Raw genomic sequence first — 19,202 nt, 5'->3', positions numbered from 1 at the left:
CTCTTCCAGTGGACTAGAGGATGAAGTCTAGAGCCGTTCAGCCAAAACACATCCTTGTCGGTTAGCAACTGAAAGGAGCATCCTCCGTTCCTCCTCCCTTAGATCTCTCCTCCTCCTCCTCCCTTCTTCCATTTCAATGTGGTCACCGTGGATGGAAATGTCAGGAGAGCACCGCATCAACTCTAAATTAACTTGACATTTTACCAGGGACACAAGGAAGGCTCCCCAGAAAGCCGAGATGAAAACAATAAATAATTTGTGGGGACTGAAGGTTAGAGGGAACAACTCCTTTGGCACCAGCTTGCAAAGTGCCTTGGGGAATGTGTTCAAGCCACGGCTGCAACACAGAGAGGAGAATGCGACACGAATCAGAGGGAAGGGTTGGCCGTGGTCACTTCTGATGTTCCAAAAAAGGCGGGTGGTGGGCTGGGGAGAGAGGCGTGAAAACGATACGAGCCCCTTCCCGGGAGGATCTGGGATATTTAAGTCCATTTAATGCTCCTAATGCAGGCGTGTTCAAAGAGAATCTCAAACCTATTTATCCTTCCCTGATGATAAAACAAGCTTTTGAATCAACATGTCTAATGGACGTGCAAGAGCTTGTTCAAGCTAATGCGATTCTTCTCTCATCTGCTGATGATAATTGAAAGAGCTCAATCGAACACTGGCTTTTGTTAAGCAACACAAGGAGGTTTTGGTCTCCAATCAGTCTTGGCTTCAGATTCAGGTGACCCAGGGTCGTGTTGTGGGTGGAATGGACCATACTCAACAGTATGGGACTCATCCTAGCTGGAAAATGTCCAGATTTCTTTCTGGGGTTACCTAGTGATAAATTCCGCATATATTACTAAGATCGGGATCTCTTCCAGCTCCCGTTTCCCATCATGGCCAAACTGGCCCTTCCAAAAAGCCTCCAAGGAGGGCAAGAAAGCAAGATTCTGGGCTCTTGCAGCTCAGCAACTTATATTTCATGGAACTTGGACTCTAAACCCATGAGGCCATTTCATCACATTATGGAGGACCTATGGATAGCTAGAGAGAAAACTTGTCTAAGGATTTCCAGTTCTTCCAGGACAACACTATAGTCAATTTCTGGCAAAAAATGATCACAGAGTCACCATAGAGGTTCCTAGTGAGATGTTCTTGCAAGTAAAAATATAGTGTTTTTCAATTTTGTGGGTGTCTTGTGCTCCTAACTACTACAAAAATGGAGGACCTACATAATAAATCTCTACTGTGGTTGTTGTCATGCCTTCCAGAGAGGGGTGAGGAGATAATATTTTGGGGCTCTGGGATGGTAGAGTTTTGGAGAGATGTTGTGGGTCCGTCATACAATCTCCAACCCAGACAGAATCCAAGATGTCAACAATAACATGAAGGTCTCCTTGTAAAGACACAGAGGACATCCTTTATGCTATTAGCATGGAAACCAAGCGAGAGACGAGACCCAGCTGTAAGACACGTTTCTGCAATACTCACAAATAATTACTGGCGTACTTGAGTAGAAGAAAAATTGATCCATCGCCCAGAGAGGAGGGAAGAGAACTCAAGGTACACAAACACAGCCAGACACAATTGTCCTGAGCCCCCAAAGAGGAGGAGGAGGAGGGCTCTGTTTCTCCCCCTTACAAATATTAAGAACTTTTTAATTATCTCCGAGGAAATAACAGCTGTCCAAACGGAGTATTTCCGAGAGAAAACTCCAGGGGCAATTTAAATTATGCAGCATGCGCCGCTGTATCGGAGTGTACATCTTAATGAACAAAGCTACAAGGACATTTTGAAGTGATATAAAAGGGCCGCTTTTGAGGGAGGGGACGGGTTGGCATTACAGCGGAAAATACCCAAGAAAGGAGGCACTACCGGCACAGAGATGGCAAGGATGGCCTGGCCTTGAAGAACAGCCAAGGAACATCGCAAAAGGTCACTCTTAGGGTCCCTTTCGCGACCCATCTCTCAACTGGAAAACCACATTTTCCGTAGGATGGGACCCTGATGGCACCTCATGGGAAACCATAGTATTTGAGTAGAATATAAGTCATAGGGTTGTTGTATGTTTTCCGGGCTGTATGGCCATGTTCTAGAAGTATTCTCTCCTGACGTTTCGCCCACCTCTATGGCAGGCATCCTCAGAGGTTGTGAGGTATGGAGAAACTAAGCAAGGAAGGTTTATATATATCTGTGGAAAGTCCAGGGTGAGAGAAGAACTCTTGTCAGTTGGAGGCCAGTGTGAATGTTGCAGTTAATCACCCTAATTTGCATTGAATGGCTTCATCTACTGATATAAGCATGATATATCAACATGACTTCATCAAACATGATATAAGTCATCATTTCATGAAATGATGGACTTTCTGGGAAACACGGCCCCATTTCCCTACATGCTTTTCCGAAGCTTTGGGGAAAGTAACGACAGGTTGAATATCCAAGGTGCTTGGATTAAAGATGGGAAGGGCTGGAAAAAATGCGAAAAAAGGAAAAACTCAGAGAAATTCAGAAAAAAACCTGAAAAAAAAGTCTCCCCCCATTTTCTGGGATTTTTTCCAGGCCTTTCCATCTCTCCATGGGATTAGACATGTTTTGGATTTTACGTTTTCTTCCCGATTTTGGAATATCTATATTTGCATATTTTTTTATATATACTGAAACATCTTGGAGCGGGGCCTCAAGTCTAAAAATGAAACTCACTGATGTTTCATATCTACGTATTTTAAAGGTAATTATTCCTTGAACAAACTTTTAAAATAATTTTGTGCACAAAACAATATCTCTGCACAAAGAATCACCAGAAAAGCAAAGGTGTCACTGTCTTAGCCAACCATGTGGATAATTTCTGATTTTAGAGTATTTTGGAAGTTGCTCAACCTATAATGAGGTTTTTCTGGTTGCAGAATGAATTAGGTCCAAGCCTGAAGAAAAGAAGCAAAAGTTGGGAAGCAAATTCTTCTGACTTACGGTCAAATACATACGAGGAGACCATCATCTTCTGCTTCTGAAGGCCATGAAAAGGACCTTCTGGAGATTTGTGATTGAGGACTGAAAGGGTCAACTCTCTAATGAAGGATGGGTCTACAAAGATGTTTCCCCTCCAATTTTCAAGGTTCTTTGACCCAAACTATTGTTCTTAGCCCTCCAACATGGCCAGGAAGTTCTCCAGGAGCTAGAATTCCCTTTATAAAGGGTTGCAGGACAGCTCAAACCCTATAGTTTAACACTGAAAATATTTTTTAAAAAACGAAAGTGGGCTTTCAATGCATTCTGGTTTACTTCTGTGCAGTATTGGCAACCCATGAGCATCACCTCTTAGCCGTCTCAATGGCGAAAGCAAGAGACGTCAACAAGGTCACCTGGGAAACAAACATGGGTCTCCAGCTCGGATTTCTACCCACTGGGTCTTATGGGCCTTTTTGCTCTATCATCACTATCATCACCACCACCATCATCTATAATTGTTCTTTCTAAAGAGCAGCCTTGGCAACAGGCGGCACCCCGGCGGAGGGCGACGGGAACCCCGAAATGATCTGTTGCCCCTTGAGGCTTTTAGGAAAGCATTTTTCCTCGCGACGACTGCATTAAAACGCCGGTAATTATGCTAATTTCATTCGGAGGATGGTTTTCAGTTACACAAACCTTTAGCACGGCAGGAAGAAAAATACATTCCTGGAGGTTTTATGCCTGCATTTAATCACCGATGTTTGGCTGCCGAAGCTTTTAAGGCTAATGGGTGGCTCCAAAGCGCCGCGGTCGGCAGCGAGAGAACGGAAATTTGGTCCATTTGTCAGGCCGTAATAAACATGGCAAATTTAAGAACGGAGATGAGAGATGCTTCCTTCTCTAACCTTTTGCCCATTTGAAGGACCCAGGTTAAATCCCACATGGGGAGGAATCAAGCCTTTGGGATCAGATAACTGCATGAGGAGCTTGTTGACTAAGACGTGGCAAGTTGGCGAGATCCCATCTATCAGAAAACGGGATTTGTTGGGGTTCCGATGTTACCAGAGTTGTTGGGAGCCAAGGGGAGAGATGAAAGCAACTGAGTGAGTTGAAAAGGATTGCATATGGCACTCTTTTAGGAAGCGTTTGAATGCCTGGTTGGAAAAATGGCATTGACATTGGTGCTTCCTGCCTCTCCACGGAATGTCCCTCTCCTATCCACGATTCCTATCAAAATCCATAATCCTGGCCACCAAACCTGCCCTCGATTTATACATGAGATGGACTCGTACATGAGTATAGTCCACACCAGGCCTGGGCCAACTTCGGTCCTCCCTCCAGGTGTTTTGGACTTCAACTCCCACAATTCAAAGTTGGCCCATTCCTGGTCTACATCTACTCAAACCAAACCCATGTCAAGACTTTGTGGTTGGTCATAATGGACTCAATGGCATCCCATCCCGCTTCCTCCCTTTTTATAGTCACCATCTTCTGCTGAAAGAGCGATACTGAGACATCCCAAATTCAACAAAGACTTTGGTTACTTACCGGAGCTTCTGGAGCGTCATAGCGAAAGGGTCTTGGCTAAGCACAGCATGAGAAGGGCCTTCTGAAGTGTGCAAATGTATCTGCAGGTCTCTAGCTCATTCCCTTTGACCGAATGATAGGTACGGACCACAACTTTAAGCCAAGGTCTTCACAACTAACTAAGGCGCATATATGCTTATCGAAAGCGGCAGTCCTTCTATCATCTCTTCATAGACAAGGGGAACACTTATAGTAAATGGTGAGGAAAGCATGTTTCTTGCTATGAAAAAAATAATAATTACTCCATCACTTATGATGTAGTGATATGCAAATTTATGCAAAACAATTGACTAAAATAAATGAGACTGGAAACACAGCCAGCCAGCCAAAGCCAAGGGGACCCTAAGAGGATGAGACTATGGATTCCACTCCTTCACATTAAAACACAAAATGCTCAGAATCCCCCCATAATATTCTTATGGCGCAAAGGCATTTGTTCGTCTCCGAATTGTGACCGGAGATAGCGGACAGGGGAAATATCCAAAGTAAAGGACACACAACTTGCTACGAGGGATATTACCGCTTGTCAGCAACACTTCCTGCAACGAAATTAAGCTACAAATCAACTCCGGAATGGAGGATTAGACTGTCGAGGTTGTTTTCTTTAGAGGAACGTTCTTCCTCTAAAAGAAATATATATATAGAGATACACACACACAAACGAAGTTAGAATCATCCAGAGGGGAACCTAGTGAAATTGAAACCCACAGAATCAGCACGGAAGAGGCATTAGGAGGAAACCTGATTAAATTAAGAGGTGAGAGCGACAACAACTACAGCAAACAAAGAGGAGAAGGGGAAGGAATCAATTCCTGGAGACCAAGGTGAGTCTATTGGGGGAAGCAGGAATATTCTGGCTGGGGTCAATAGCAATTGGCAAAAGGGTCGACAAAGATGAGGAACCTTGAGGGACTAGTCCACATGGTCATCTTTTAATGGCCTAGAAGCGTGGTTCTCAACTTGTGGATCCCCAGATGTTTTGGCCTACAACTCCCAGAAATCCCAGCCAGTTTGCCAGCTGTTAGGATTTCTGGGAGTTGGAGGCCAAAACAGCTAAGGACCCACAGGTTGAGAACCACTGACCTAGAAGATGGTTAGGGTTACATAACAACAACAACAGCAACAACCACCTCCTTGTAGCTTGAGACTGGGTACAACAGGAAGAGTGATCCTTGACATTCAAGTCATCCCTTCCACCATATTTATATCTACTTCTGTATCTGCTTCCTGGGATTTCACTAACTCCTTTCCCTCCATAAGGACCAGAATCCTTCCTCAAAATCCTGGTTGTTTCCTTCCTTCTTAGACTCTCCGACTCAAAGGACTATTTGACTTATTGGCCAAGTACCACTTGGGTTGCCATACTTTTCTTAATACCGTTGGTTCTCCACATTCATGGATTCCACCACCCAAGGTCTGACAACATTCCCCTCCAAAACAATCCAAGAAGCAAACCTTGACATCTGAGACACCATTGAACCTGAGTTTGGTATCCATGGAGAAGGTCTTTGATAGCCAAACCTCAGCATATACTGAGGCCCGTTGTACACAAAGTGCATCAAATTGCACCTTCTCGTCTTGGAGGTTGAGGAACAGGGAAAATCAAGGAGAAGGGATGTCTTCTGTGACGCAACCACAATGAGCAGCAACACAGTGAAAGTCTTCTATGATAGGATGAGCAACAACCTGATGGCCACCAACAAACAAGGAAGTCGTGGCCAGAAAACTATATGGAAGCAGAACCTGGAGGTTGAAACTGGGAGGAAAAATATATCTGTTCTGCACATTTGCTAAGGATGGTGAAGCTTGCTTCCTATTGGAAGACATAGAACTTGCCATGACAGCTCCAAACCAAGGACACTTCATGTGTCCAAGACGTGAGCATGGGAATAATAAGAATGGAGAGATCCCACACTCTCCTCACAATGCCACAACTCCAGTTCCTGCATCCACGGAGCATTGCAGGCCTTGGTTAGGCTTATGTGAACATTACTTTGGGTTCTACCCCCACAAATGGGTGGAAACTACATGCCATTCCCGCACATTGGCATTGGCATCTTCGGAATGCACAGGGACCCAGAGACATTCTGATTTCTTAAGATCCTAGAAGGAGGGGGGAAAAAAGCGTAACGAGGCGAACAGCTAGACAGCGCAACGGAAAGTGGTCGTTAAGGCACACTGGAAAGAAAGGTTTTTTGTTATTTGCACAGATCATTAATTCCAAATATCAGAGAAAGCAAAAAAAAAGTATGAGTCCAAGGACGGGAACGAAACGGGGAGTAAAGGCACCGTGACTGTCAAAGCGACGCATACTGGCCACCATTGTCATTATGAGCAAAGGGGATATCACAACCAGGATGGAAAAACAGCACATCTCCGCTCCGGTACCAGGTTCAGACTGGCACCACGTCTTAACTGAAAAGCAGGGGGAGAATAATGGGGCACAATGGGAGTGAACACTGCAAATGGAAGCAAACCAGGGGATGGAGATGACAATGGAGGATGGATTTGGCAGCTGGAAGAAAGAAAGTTATCTGTTATCGGAGGAAGAGATGGACTGGTTACAAAAGAAAGGGAGGGTTGGATAAAAAACCATTGGAGGCACTGGTTTCTGGTGGGGATGAGGGATTTAACATTGGGAGGGAACTAATTTTGGAAAGCATTACACAAAAGAGGCTGTAGGACACCCAATTGCTTCTCTGGAGTGAAGAAAGAGGCCACAGATGCACCCCTGGAAACCCAAAAGGAAGAATTAGGACCTTTAAAGGGGGGGGGGAGTATTAATCTGAATTGAGCTGGACCCCATTTGTCCAATAATCACTTAATGACGCCTTCGGCTTCTGCATTAGAGAAAAGCTATCCAATGGTAGGGAATGGAAAGAATATTTGTCGTCATTGCCCACCTGCCCCCAACTGAATAAGGGGTTCCTCAACCATTGGGACACCTAGTTGGGACCAGTAACATAAAGGTGAGATTTCTGTACAGTTTTTGCCCAGAATTTGCACACCTCCGAGTGTTTCAGGAAATCATTCTGCGTAGAAACACATGAAAGGGGAATTTTTCACAAACACCATGTCTTTCACGTGGCCTATGGCTAGTACAATAAACAGCTCATTCACATGAAAAATGCTTCTCGAAACAATGATGAAGATTTTGTACAAGACTGGAGAATATTTGCAAATCCAAACCATTTATGTACAAAATCCCTCGCGCAATCACACTACAAACAGATTATTCTTCATACAAATGTGTATTTTCAAATATTTTTCATGCAAAAAAAAAAGGCCCAAGACATTTTCCTGAATCATTCCTACAGACATACATACAAATACACATTTGATTCAGGGAAAAGCATTTGGGAATTTTTATAGATATCAATAGGAAAATAGCTGCAAAAGAACACATCGCTTTCTGCAAACTGAGAAGTGGAAAAGTGTATCAAAAACACTGTTGCTGCATACATTTTTCATGCAAAACCCCAATATGTGTTTCTGTGTACAGAGTAATTTCCCAAAATACTTCCAAGATGTATGAATACCAGGCACAAAGGGAACAGAAATACTAGTTTTCTCCTACAATTGGGGAGAAAAAAATCAACAGAAATGACCCACTCTTCCAAGGGAGGTTGAAATAGCCATATATTTACATCCCTATAAGGGTCCTTCCAGACAGGCCCTATATTGGGCATGTGCATTCAGGCCAAAAGGCATGCCGTTGTCGGATCCGTTTTTCGCCTGACTTCGCATTTTGTTTACTGGAAAGTTACCCAAAATGGGAGGGGGTACCGTTTCATTCGGCAGATTTGGCCCATTGGCTGCAATGGAAAACTTTAAAGGCTCACTCCTTGGCCATTTTAAGGCCTATCTGAGTCAAACCTACCTCAGTTGTAGACCCGACTTACAACTGCAGGCCTGCCAAGTTTCGAAACAATTCACCAATATGCTGATTTTTTAGATTTTTAAAAAAGTTTTAACCATAACATTTTTAAAAATAAGACATACTGCAAGAGAGGGTTCTGGGAACTCTGGTTACTGGTTATGTCCACTCTCAGCCAACCAAAGCATGAACACCACCAGGCTTTTTATTGGCTGAGACACAGAGAGAGTAAAACTTCAACTGTCATCATGTTCCGAGAGGAACTTTTCAATAGCCACCCATTGCTAGTGCCACAGGGAAAGCGGGTTCCCCAGGGTTTTCTCTGGAGGAGGAGGTAACTTTCCAAGAAAAAATGGCGGAGGCTTCTTCTGCTGAGGAGAAAAAAAGATGCCACAGATCCCCCTGCCTCAGTTATTTTGTGAACTTAACTCTTTCTGAAAATATTTGTTTCACTGGTCTTTTGGTTCTCACTTTCCCCTTGTTTTCGGAAATTAAACGAAAACGGCCCTCCGAAAACTACAAATATTTTCGTTAACAGTGATTCGGGCACAAGCCTACCCTATATTCAAGTATCTGATCCCAGGTTTTCTGCTTTGAACTAGATTATATGATTCCGCACGGCCAGATAATCTGGGATAAACGGAAAACCTGGGATAAAAGGCCTGTCTGGAAGGGCCCTCCGTTAGTGGTAGGGAAAACTTTCCGGGGATTCACAACTTTGACCACTTTTTGGTCACATCACATTGGCCAAACGAAAAAGACAAAATAAATCCATAACGGGATAAATGGGGTGGGAGTTTCTCCCTTTCTAGACTCTTATTCCATCTCCCACAACTGTCCCCTCCCCCTTGATACAGAGATAAACAAACACATATCTGGGTTCTTTAACCCCATGTTTATGAAAGTACCGTACCTGTGGCGGTGGTGGTGGTGGTAGTGGTGGTAGGGATGGTAGTGAAGGTGGTTGTTGTGGGTGGAGGGAGTGTTGTGGGGGAATCTAGATAAAAACATAAAACAAAACAACAAATAGGAAAACAAAAAGAAAAGGAAACAGAAACAAAAAATAAGCAAATTAAAAGCAATGAGCAGGACGCAAAACTGGTCAATAAAATTAACAAAGAAGCAAAACAAAGGATGATGGTTATATGCCCCTGCTTCAAATTTTTAGGTTTTAGCTTGAGGAGGAAGAAGAGGAGGTTATGCCCGAATCTGAGTCCGGAGTGACTCCGGATTAACCGAACGGAGGCGTGTTTCCGGGCACGAATCCTCCCTTCCCGCAAACGGGCAGACACAAGGCGTAGCAGCGCAAAACATTAGTCAGAGATGCAAAAGCATGAGATGGAATAGGAAAACCCTGCAAGAAGAAATGAAGGTAAAAATATATATAAAAAATTCTAGCCCTCAAAACAAACAAACAAACAAACAAACGATTCGTGGACTGTTTGCAAAAGGATAAGACCGACAATAGCGCTTTGTCTTCCTTATGGCTTTTTCGAGAAGAGAAAAATACAAAAAAAAAATTTAGGGTCTGGGAGGGGGGACGGAGGGACCCCGCTGTGCTTAACAGACTAAATATCAACAGCAGATGAATACGTTCCCTCTTTTCTTCTCTTTCCCCCTTTCCCGCTCTCTCTCTCTCTCTCTCTCTCTCTTTCTCTCCAGAGCGGTTAACTTCATTATTCTCCCCTGCATCAATACATCCCAGCAGGATATAAAACTACTTCTAAGCCAGTAATAAATACAAAAGGGAACGAGAATGTCACGACTAAATACCAAGTTGGATGCATGGAAGATTTGAGCGAGATTTCTTTTAAAACAGAGTCAATGTCTTTTGTGATGTATAAATATTAATGTTCGGCCAGGGCTCAGGCGTCGTGCTCTGGTCTCATCTATCAAGTCCCCTTGAACGGCCCCGACGGAGAAAGATGAAGGGGGGGGGGGGCTGCACGTTTTCACCCTTTCCCTTTTGTGTGGGAAGGAATTAAGGAAGAAATGAGTATCTTCCCTGGTCTAGAAGATACTTGACCTGCAAAAGGTAACAGCAAACAATCTTAAGGAGCATCTAATATGCATAAAGAACAGACAGCACAAGAAATTCCTTCCTTCATTTGTGTGAACTTGTTGTGGGTAGAGAGGAGAGATATGGGAAGGAAATCCGCCCCCCCCCCCCGGTCGCCTTCTCAACCCCCCAACATATCATTGCCCAAATGATCAAACCGAATGCATAAAGTAGAGCGCCAGACTTTGAACTCGGGAATGAATCTGCAATAATGGAGCATGAAACAGTTCGGAGGCTTTTGATTTTGGATTTTATCTCGAGCATGTCAAACTTCTCATCGCCGACACATCTGCTCCTCTTTTATCTCTCCGAGTGAGCTCTCAGATTTTCTAATTAATACCTCCAAAACTTTAATTATGTGCTTCACCTTTATTGTGTTTGGCACAACTTTCCTCGGGGGAGAGAGCGAGCGCGGAGCTGTCACCTGGACGAGAGGGATTGCCGGGGGAACAGCCATGGCGGGCGGCCAGGTAACACTCCGCCAAGGGGCCCCGGCCCCCCATGTGTCGGATGGAGGGCCCTGAGTCAGGGCCGTTCCCATTGGGGGGTCCTGTCAGCATGCTTTTAATGAACAGAATGGAATTAGTCATTAGGGGTCAGTGGGGGGACCTATGATTGGGGCAGGTTGCCCCCCTTTTTAGACCAATTTCTGGGCAAAAAAATATCATGTGAGAACAGGGAATTATTGAGAACTTGAGAAATTCCTCCTTTTTGATCCAATCGGCATGCTTTTAACTGGCAAAAAGGAATTAGTTATTAGGGGACGGGGGAGACCTATGATCGGGGCCAGGTTCCCCCCCCCTTTAGCCCATTTCTGGGCACAAAAAGTTCACGTGATAAAGGGGAAGAATTGAGAACTTGAGAAATTCCTCCTTTTTCATCCGATCTGCTTGCTTATAATCGGCAATAAAGAATTAAATATCATAGGACGGTGGGAGGGGAACCATGATTGGGACTGGGTTCCCCCCTTTAGGTCCATTTCTGGGCACAAAAAGGTCACGTGACAACCGAGAATAATCCAGAACTTGAGAAATTCCTCCCTTTTGATCCGATCAGAATGCCTTTAATTGGCAAAAGGGGGCTAAGCATTGCGGGACGGTGGGAGGGGCACCACGATTGGGGGCGGGTTCTCCCCTTCAGGTCCGTTTCTGGGCACCAAATAGTTTGTCTCCTTCCTTGAACGTTCTGGGTGAGATAAAGGTCTTCTTGTTCCAGAAAAGGGACCTTAAATGGCCCAGTAGGTTGAAAAAGTTACGCAAATGAATGCTTTTTTGGGGGGTTTTCAATTTTTGGAAACCTGGTCTCCACATGCCATCTTTGGACCATGCTTTGTGAACTTTTGCTCGGTCCCTTACACCTTCCACTCTAGTCACTTTTCGGTCATATTTTGGAAAGCGGGGGATATAACAGTCCAAGGCCTGAAGCACACATACAGATGGAAACCAAAGCTTTTAACATGGCAATGCCACATACAAGGAGTTCTCTGAAGGAAATGCCTTTGGGTAGGATCTCCGGAGTCCCTCTCTGCAGCCAAAGGTGATCCACTTTGCCCTGACTGTAATTTGTATCTCTCTGTTTCTTGAGTGTTTCCAATAAACCTGACACTTAACAATGATGAAAGAGAATTCCTGAATGTCTGGTCTACATCATTGCAGGCTTCAAAAACTCAAATACAAGTGAAGGAAGGAAAGAAGCCCTGTACAGAGGAGAGAAGGGCTCACAAATCCCGCCTTGTACTTTCAGCACAAAGCAACGGATGTAAATCCCCTACAGAAGGGAATCAGAGACCTTAAATATCTATAGATAGGACTCTAATGTCCCCAAACACGAAAGAAATGAATCTAACACTCTAAAAACCTGCAGAAGGGAACTGAACATTTTCATATCCTACAGAAGGGACTCTAACACCCTAAGACCCAGTAGAGGGGAATCGAATACCCCAAAACCCCATGAAAGGAAATCTAGATGGGAAAGAAACCAACATAAGCACCTCAAACCATTCATTATTTGGAAGCCTTGACACATATGGTGACATTTCACAGCCCAGGATTGTAAACAACAGTCCCCTCCTAACCAGTTTTCCTAACCAGAGTCCTGCAAAACAGAAGACTGAGAGCAAAAATATTGAAGAATAGCAAGACAAATACCATAGCAAACGCTTAAGGGCGACTGAAGGTGGAGCTTTTCCTTCCAGGTTATGCCCCGCGTTGCATTATCTGTCTGTGTCTTCAAGGCATTTAACTTGCTAAAGAGAGGGGGAGACTTCCTTCAGGTGTTATTAATGTACGGGACTGAACGGAATACAAATGGGGAGATGAGCGGACTGCGAAGAAGAGACGGCTCTTATCTCGCCACCTCCGGCCAATGGGTTTTGACCTCTGTGGCACCTGACAGCATTTCCAGCTTCCCAAACAAGCCCTCGGTGACAGATCAGGGCAAGAGCTGCCTCCCTGATATGGGAGGGAAAATATATTCTGCATCAAGAGGTGAAAAGGGAAGGGACCCAAGAAGGCGTTGCTCCGATGAGACGTCCCCGTTTCTTTCCCGAAGCAACAAACTCAAGCAAGAGCTCCCTCTGTCCCTCCCGCTTGCCCTGAAACACGAGCGCCAAGGAAATCCACGCCCGGAAGAAGGAGGAGGAGGACAGTCACGTATTTCACGTACCGTAGACGTAAAGGACGTAATCGGAGAAGGAGGTGCCCACTTCATTGGAGGCCTCGCAGCGGTAGGTGCCGTTGTCGCTCTTGTTGAGGCTCTCGATGTGGAGGTTCGATCCGGACACTAGAACGTGTTGGGGCATCTCGTCGTCGACCCGGATCCACGTCACATCCAGAGGCCTAACGAGGAGGAAGGAAGAAAGGAAAGAGAGAAGATACAGAGAGACGGATAAAGAGCTGAACGTCAATGCCAATTCCTCCAGCGCAATGACATTCTCATCAAACTATGGTTAGACCAGGTATGGGCCAACTTGGGCCCTCCAGGTGTTTTGGACTTCAACTCTCACAACGTGGGTATGTAGATGACCCCTTGATTGAAGTGTCCAGTTCCAAGAAGACAAAGACATGGGCCAACTTGGGCCTTTCGGATGTTTTGGACTTCGGCTCCCACAACGTGGATATGCAGATGATCCCTTGATTGACTGAAGTGTCCAGTTCCAAGAGGACAAAGGCATGGGCCACGGGTGTTTTGGACTCCAACTCCCACCATTCCTAACAACCTCAGGCCCTTTTCCTTTTCTCCCTCAGCCGCTTAAAATATGGCCGCTTTTATTAGCGTATATGCATGTTTGGTATCCTTCGTACTTTCTTCCAACTCGTTTTCTCCTTCTTCTTATATTTCTCATATTTTTTTCTTGTGCCAGGAGAAACTTGAGAAACTGCAAGTCACTTCTTGTATTTTGAAAACCAACCACAATGGAGGGGAAATGCACAGTGGCAAAAAAAAAATCCATACAGGACGGTAAAAAAGCAGTTTCGATGCTCCAGTGATTTTAATGCACACACAAATGCAACAAAATGCAAAGGAGCTTGGAAGGTAGATGAAAAACACCGCCTCTGCGGAAATTGTGCACAATTCTATCCGAAGTGTCTACTATCCTTTGGGTACAAGGACTGCATTAGGACTGCAGCCTTGGATTTAAATTCATGGTGAAGGATGGTAGGAAGCGGAGGGTGTGTTTGTGTGTGTCTGTGTGTGTTGGGGGGAGGCCGGGGAGAGGCAAAGAAAACCTTCTGTAAGTGAAAAGGTCAGAGCGGGAGGTTATCGATCAGGCGTGTCTTCTTCGGTAGGGCAAATTCATTAAGCGGAGGGACTGGAGGGAAGCCGGCTCGGGAGGGAAGGAGAGAAAACAAGGCCGGCTGGAAAAGAAGAATCAAAGCCCAGCCAAGTCCAATGTATGTCTGGCTGGATAATGCAATCAGGGAAAGAGGCCGGGAAAAAAAGGTGGTGCGGGTCCTCTTGTGCTGATGGTTTGAGCAGTTGAATCATGTCCAAAGAGATACTGTGTTGGTGGTGCTATCCTTCCCATGTCATGTCTGCTTCTGGCACTCCATTTTCATGCCCAAGGACATCTCTACTTGGTGAATGAAGGCACACCTGTTTTATACATCACATTTGGCCGTAAATTACTGCACTGGAACATTTACTTACGAGTGTCCAAACTTACGAGTGTTTCGAGTTACGAGCCGGCACTCGCCCCGGCGTTTTCGTTTGACATAAGAACAATGTTTGAGTTAAGAGCCCGGCCACAAAACAAATTAAACTCTTAACTCAATGTATGATAACTTTATTCTTGTATCCCGCCCCCTCTCCCCGAAGAGACTCGGGGCGGCTTACACACGGCACAAAAATGCCTATTACAAGAGCATAAAATAAAACATGATATAAATTGAAATTAAATAAAACAAATAGACATAAAACAACAATTTTAAGCTCAGTTAAAACAGTGCTCACTGGCAGTAAGCTACTGTAAACATGGCCAGGCTGTAAACAATGGGCAAGGGAGTGGGATAAGTGCAAAGGTGCAGCCATGGGACGAAGGCATGGGGAGTAGTGCAAGAGTGTGTAACTATTGGTATCACTGTATTTTTTAAAAGTTCATCATCATCATCACAGCAAACAGGATGTTTGTGGCGCAACACTTACTCGGGTTTGCCCTTCACTTGGCAAAGGAGGTCGAGGAGGTCCCCTTCTCTTGTGAGCGGCTGAGCGGGGGAGTTTTGCAAGACTTGGACTTCGGGCTTATCTGTGCATCAAACACACAAAACACACCATGAGAGGGAGAGGGAGAAGGAGACAGAAGGCAAGCAATACGAGAGAGAAGCAAAGCATACGCAACTGAACACGTTTCTTCGTCGGTTTGTGCAAAATGGACCCTGGAACGAAACCGCGAGGCCCGAGGGAGCTGCCCCTTCTTTATGGCAGCCTTGTCGTCTCCGATTCTCCCCTTCCCAAATTAAGTTGACTAATAACCTCCAAAGCCGTACATGCCGATAAGGCCTTTGCACACCAAGGGCAGCAAGCGGTGGCATGAGCCTCCGCCGGTTCTTGCGAAATGAAATTTTGTCAAATTGAAGTTTATCTCTGAACTCACTCGAGCTAAAGGAAACTCATTTGCCTTCATGCTGAGGTGAAACGGCAGATTTGTGGCGTTCAGAATTGATACATTTTATCATGTATCATATTTTACGGGATGACAATACTCGGTGCCACGGCATATTAATACGTTGGGGCTCCGGCGGGAGCTTTGAGGAACGGCGCGGACAAAGGAGAGGCTTCCACTGCCACCGGACGGCTCTCGCAAATCCCCAAACGCAAATGTGGCCAAGGATAAATGTGGAGAAGGGATTGGAAATCCTTCTGGAGGATCTGGAGGAACGGGAGGTGATGCCCACCATCATGGTGTCCATTGCCTTCAACACATACAAGGCAATTTACTGCTGAATCAGATGAAGACCATCCATGGAAAACCATGCGTTCCATTTCCACCAACAATCAACTCTACTGAGCCCATGATAATAATCTCAAAGGGAGAGTGATAATAAACTCAAAGACATAAGGTCTTAGTCCAGATCAGTATACAAAGGGATTGTGGAACCTCTTTGGGATTGAGTGAGAGCATAAGGTTGTAGCATAAGGTTTTGTAGACTACACTGGCTGCATAACCTGGGACTGGAATGGAGTCCAAATGGGATAACGTTGACCATGTAGGTGGCCACACGCATTGAGATGGATCCAGGGTTCAAAGATCCAGACGTATTCACCCTGAATATTGGTATGCAAAGGAATCTTGTATCAACTTTGGCATTAATTGAGAGTAAGATGTTTGCAGTATAAGCTTTTCAAAAGGGAGGTCAAATAATCTGGGACTAGCTCAGAGCCTGAATGACCCTGGATGACCATAAAGGTGACCACATCTACTGGATCAAATCTAGTGTGGTGCCTCCCTGTTGAGCACGTAGGGACCAAATTCACTCAGGTGGCCAGTTTTGACACCACCAACACCACATCTGCCATCTGAACCAACGACTGGTCAGATTCAGACATGAACCAGTTGTCCAGACACCAACAACTGGATCTAGAAGCTACTCCTGAGTTTCTGGGAAACAGCAGACTTTTCCCTGATTTTGCTTTGGTCAGAGCAAAGTCGAGGTGAAGCCAGAGAAAGGTAGACATAAGTCATCTAGAGAGTCACCACCAGCTATGGGGGGAGTCCACCTTTCTTTGCTGGCGTAAACACAACCTGAGTCTGCATGCATCTGAAGATGCAAACTCAAGTCTACAAAGCTTATGCTACAAACATCTCAATTAATTTCACAGATGCTACAAGATCCCTTTGTATAACAGACACGGAGGGAGTTCCATCACTTGTCATCCTGGGATACAAAAGGAGGCAGAGGCAACATATTTTGCTCACGAATGCCATGCAACGAGGAGAACCTCAAAGCCACATTTGAGGGACCAGGTGCGTATGGATGGAGACTGTGGAACAAGGGATAGCTAAGCAGTCTTTAGACATAGGAAACTCCCAGTACAAGTCGGAATGGGGTCTAGTTGCTTTGGAAACCCAACTGGTGCCTAAGATTTGGCGCAGAAGAAGATGTAAAATAAAGTAGGTCTAATTGGGATTTCTGCTCCACAGTGCAGCCCGTCTCTTTGGCAAGGGACCCACAAAGAGGCAAACACATATATTATCTACTTTCACACAATACTTAAGAACAAACAAATGGTGGCCATTCGAGGAAACCTGTAAAAGAATACTGAGATGATTTTAAGCAGCACAGATCACCACATCTAGGAAGTAACGTACAGGAAGTTAGTGTGGATGCAAAAAGGGAGCTTACTTGGAATTTCACGAATATCTATCTCTCCACACACCCATGTCTAGACCATACATGTTATAGATATATGCATTTTTATTTAACTCCAAAAGCAATGTTTGAGCACATCATGTGACATGACACATATGGTATCCTTTTCCAGGTCAAGGAGGAAGTCCACTCTTGCTGCCCCCTGTTGGGAAATAAGGATAAGGCTCAGGCCACGGATACCGAACTCATAAAACTTTACGTTTTCTTGATTTCAGAATGTTGACAAATCAAAACCTTTCCTTTGCTCCCTGAACCCCAAGTCTTGTACCCTGGGATTTGGATTCCACAAGGAAATGAAACATCAACGTCCCCCCTCTTTCCCACGTCAACAACAACGTCTCCATGCGCTCAGTTTGCAAACAAGAGGAAAGAATAGCGGTATTATTTGTGACGCGCACCCCAAAATTATAAGGGATTCCTGCCCAGGGATTGATGCGAATTAATAGGAGGAAATAAAGCGAGGTAGAAGGAGAACTGGAGGAGGAGAATAAAATAAAATATAATTAGATATTAGTTTTGAAACATTAATCAATTAAAGGCAGATTATCACCTGTTAAGCAGTCTGATAGATAAATATGGCGCATAGGATGAGGTTTAATGGGGTTTAATGGAAGACAGAGAGTCAAAAAGAAGATGGAGATGGAGGAGGAAACAGCAGAGGAATCGGAAATGAAACCAAAAACAAAGGAACACCGATTGGCATGCAAAACACAAATGCTTACATTGGGGGAAAAAAGGGAAATTAGGTAATAATATTTTATGAAATGGTAATATTTGTGCGCCACAGCAAGAACAAAGTGATTTTTTTTTTGCAATATTTGACAGCACCGCCATTGCTTCCAACAAACAAAAATAGCAGCAGCACGGATGAAATTTGCAGGGAAAGGAAAAGGAAGAGCGAAAATTATAAGAATTCAGAGTTTGAGAAGTCGTCACTTCGTCAATAGGAAACCCCCCAAAAGAAAGCCGAGGAAAGAGTCCAGAGGGCGAGAAAATCCAAGCGAGCGCTGTCCTTGAAACGAGTGAGCTTTCAAGAAATGCGCAGGCAGCTGTGAAGGAATGACAAGAGGAGATCAAAGATTAAAAAATAAAGAACCCAGATCAGAGATTGCAAAGCAGAACAGGAACAACACCGGCAGGAAACACAATAGTTTATATGGAAGGACGGGAGGACATCATAACTGAGGGGTAATAATAGTAATACTAACGAAAATAATAATAATAAGAAGCAGCAGCAGCAGCGAAAAGGTCTGGCACAAAAGTGGGGATGGCCGACGGAGGAAAGGGTCGCAAAAAAGGGGAGACAGAGGACCACGGAAACCAAGCTGGAGATCGACAGAACTGAACACAGAGGAAACACCAGTGGATTCGGTCACTGATTATTTTTAGATGCACACACAATATAATCCATTGCCATTTTTCTTCATCAAAAAGTCTTGGGTGAATAGGTTTCCCTAACTTTGGATCCCCTATTTCACCAAATCTCAATATCTCTCTCTCTCTCTCTCTCTCTCTCTCTCTCTCTCTGTGAGATATATATATATATATATATATATATATATATATATATATATATATATATGCACTGAATAGCCTTGCTTTGCAGCTTCAAAGCCAGGCTGCTTGCTAACCAGAGGGATCCTAACCACCAGACTACGCCACAGCAACACGTGGCCGGGCACAGCTAGTGTGTGTGTGTATAAATATCTGATATATTCTATACATGTGTGATATTTGTGCATGATAAATATTCCCTCCCTCTCTCCCCTCTATACATAATATCACGTATGTATTTATCCCTTATTTCACCAAAGATATTTATCTCTATCTGACCCCATATAAAACCCAGATGATCTGCTTTGAACTGGATGATATG

The 19,202-nt window shown here is 44.5% G+C and overlaps 1 protein-coding gene across 13 annotated transcripts in view; it reads right to left on the bottom strand.

Moving 5' to 3' along the window:
• cadm1 (cell adhesion molecule 1) overlaps nt 1–19,202 on the bottom strand; it is a 266,547-nt gene that overhangs the window by 34,957 nt on the left and 212,388 nt on the right. For 7 of the 13 annotated variants that reach the window (XM_062961273.1, XM_062961275.1, XM_062961279.1 and 4 more), the window contains exons 6-8: nt 15,102–15,201; nt 13,122–13,294; nt 9,312–9,395 (exon numbers count right to left, since the gene is read on the bottom strand). In XM_062961273.1, the coding sequence (XP_062817343.1) occupies nt 9,312–9,395; nt 13,122–13,294; nt 15,102–15,201 (357 nt within the window). The remainder of the gene's footprint in view (nt 1–9,311; nt 9,396–13,121; nt 13,295–15,101; nt 15,202–19,202) is intronic. The other 6 variants (XM_062961277.1, XM_062961281.1, XM_062961276.1 and 3 more) reach the window with 1 other exon arrangement.

The sequence above is a fragment of the Anolis carolinensis genome, unplaced genomic scaffold, assembly GCF_035594765.1.
Source record: "Anolis carolinensis isolate JA03-04 unplaced genomic scaffold, rAnoCar3.1.pri scaffold_8, whole genome shotgun sequence".
NCBI lineage: Eukaryota > Metazoa > Chordata > Lepidosauria > Squamata > Dactyloidae > Anolis > Anolis carolinensis.
The sequence above is the reverse complement of the archived record's forward strand: the minus strand, read 5'-3'. Positions and strand labels throughout refer to the sequence as shown.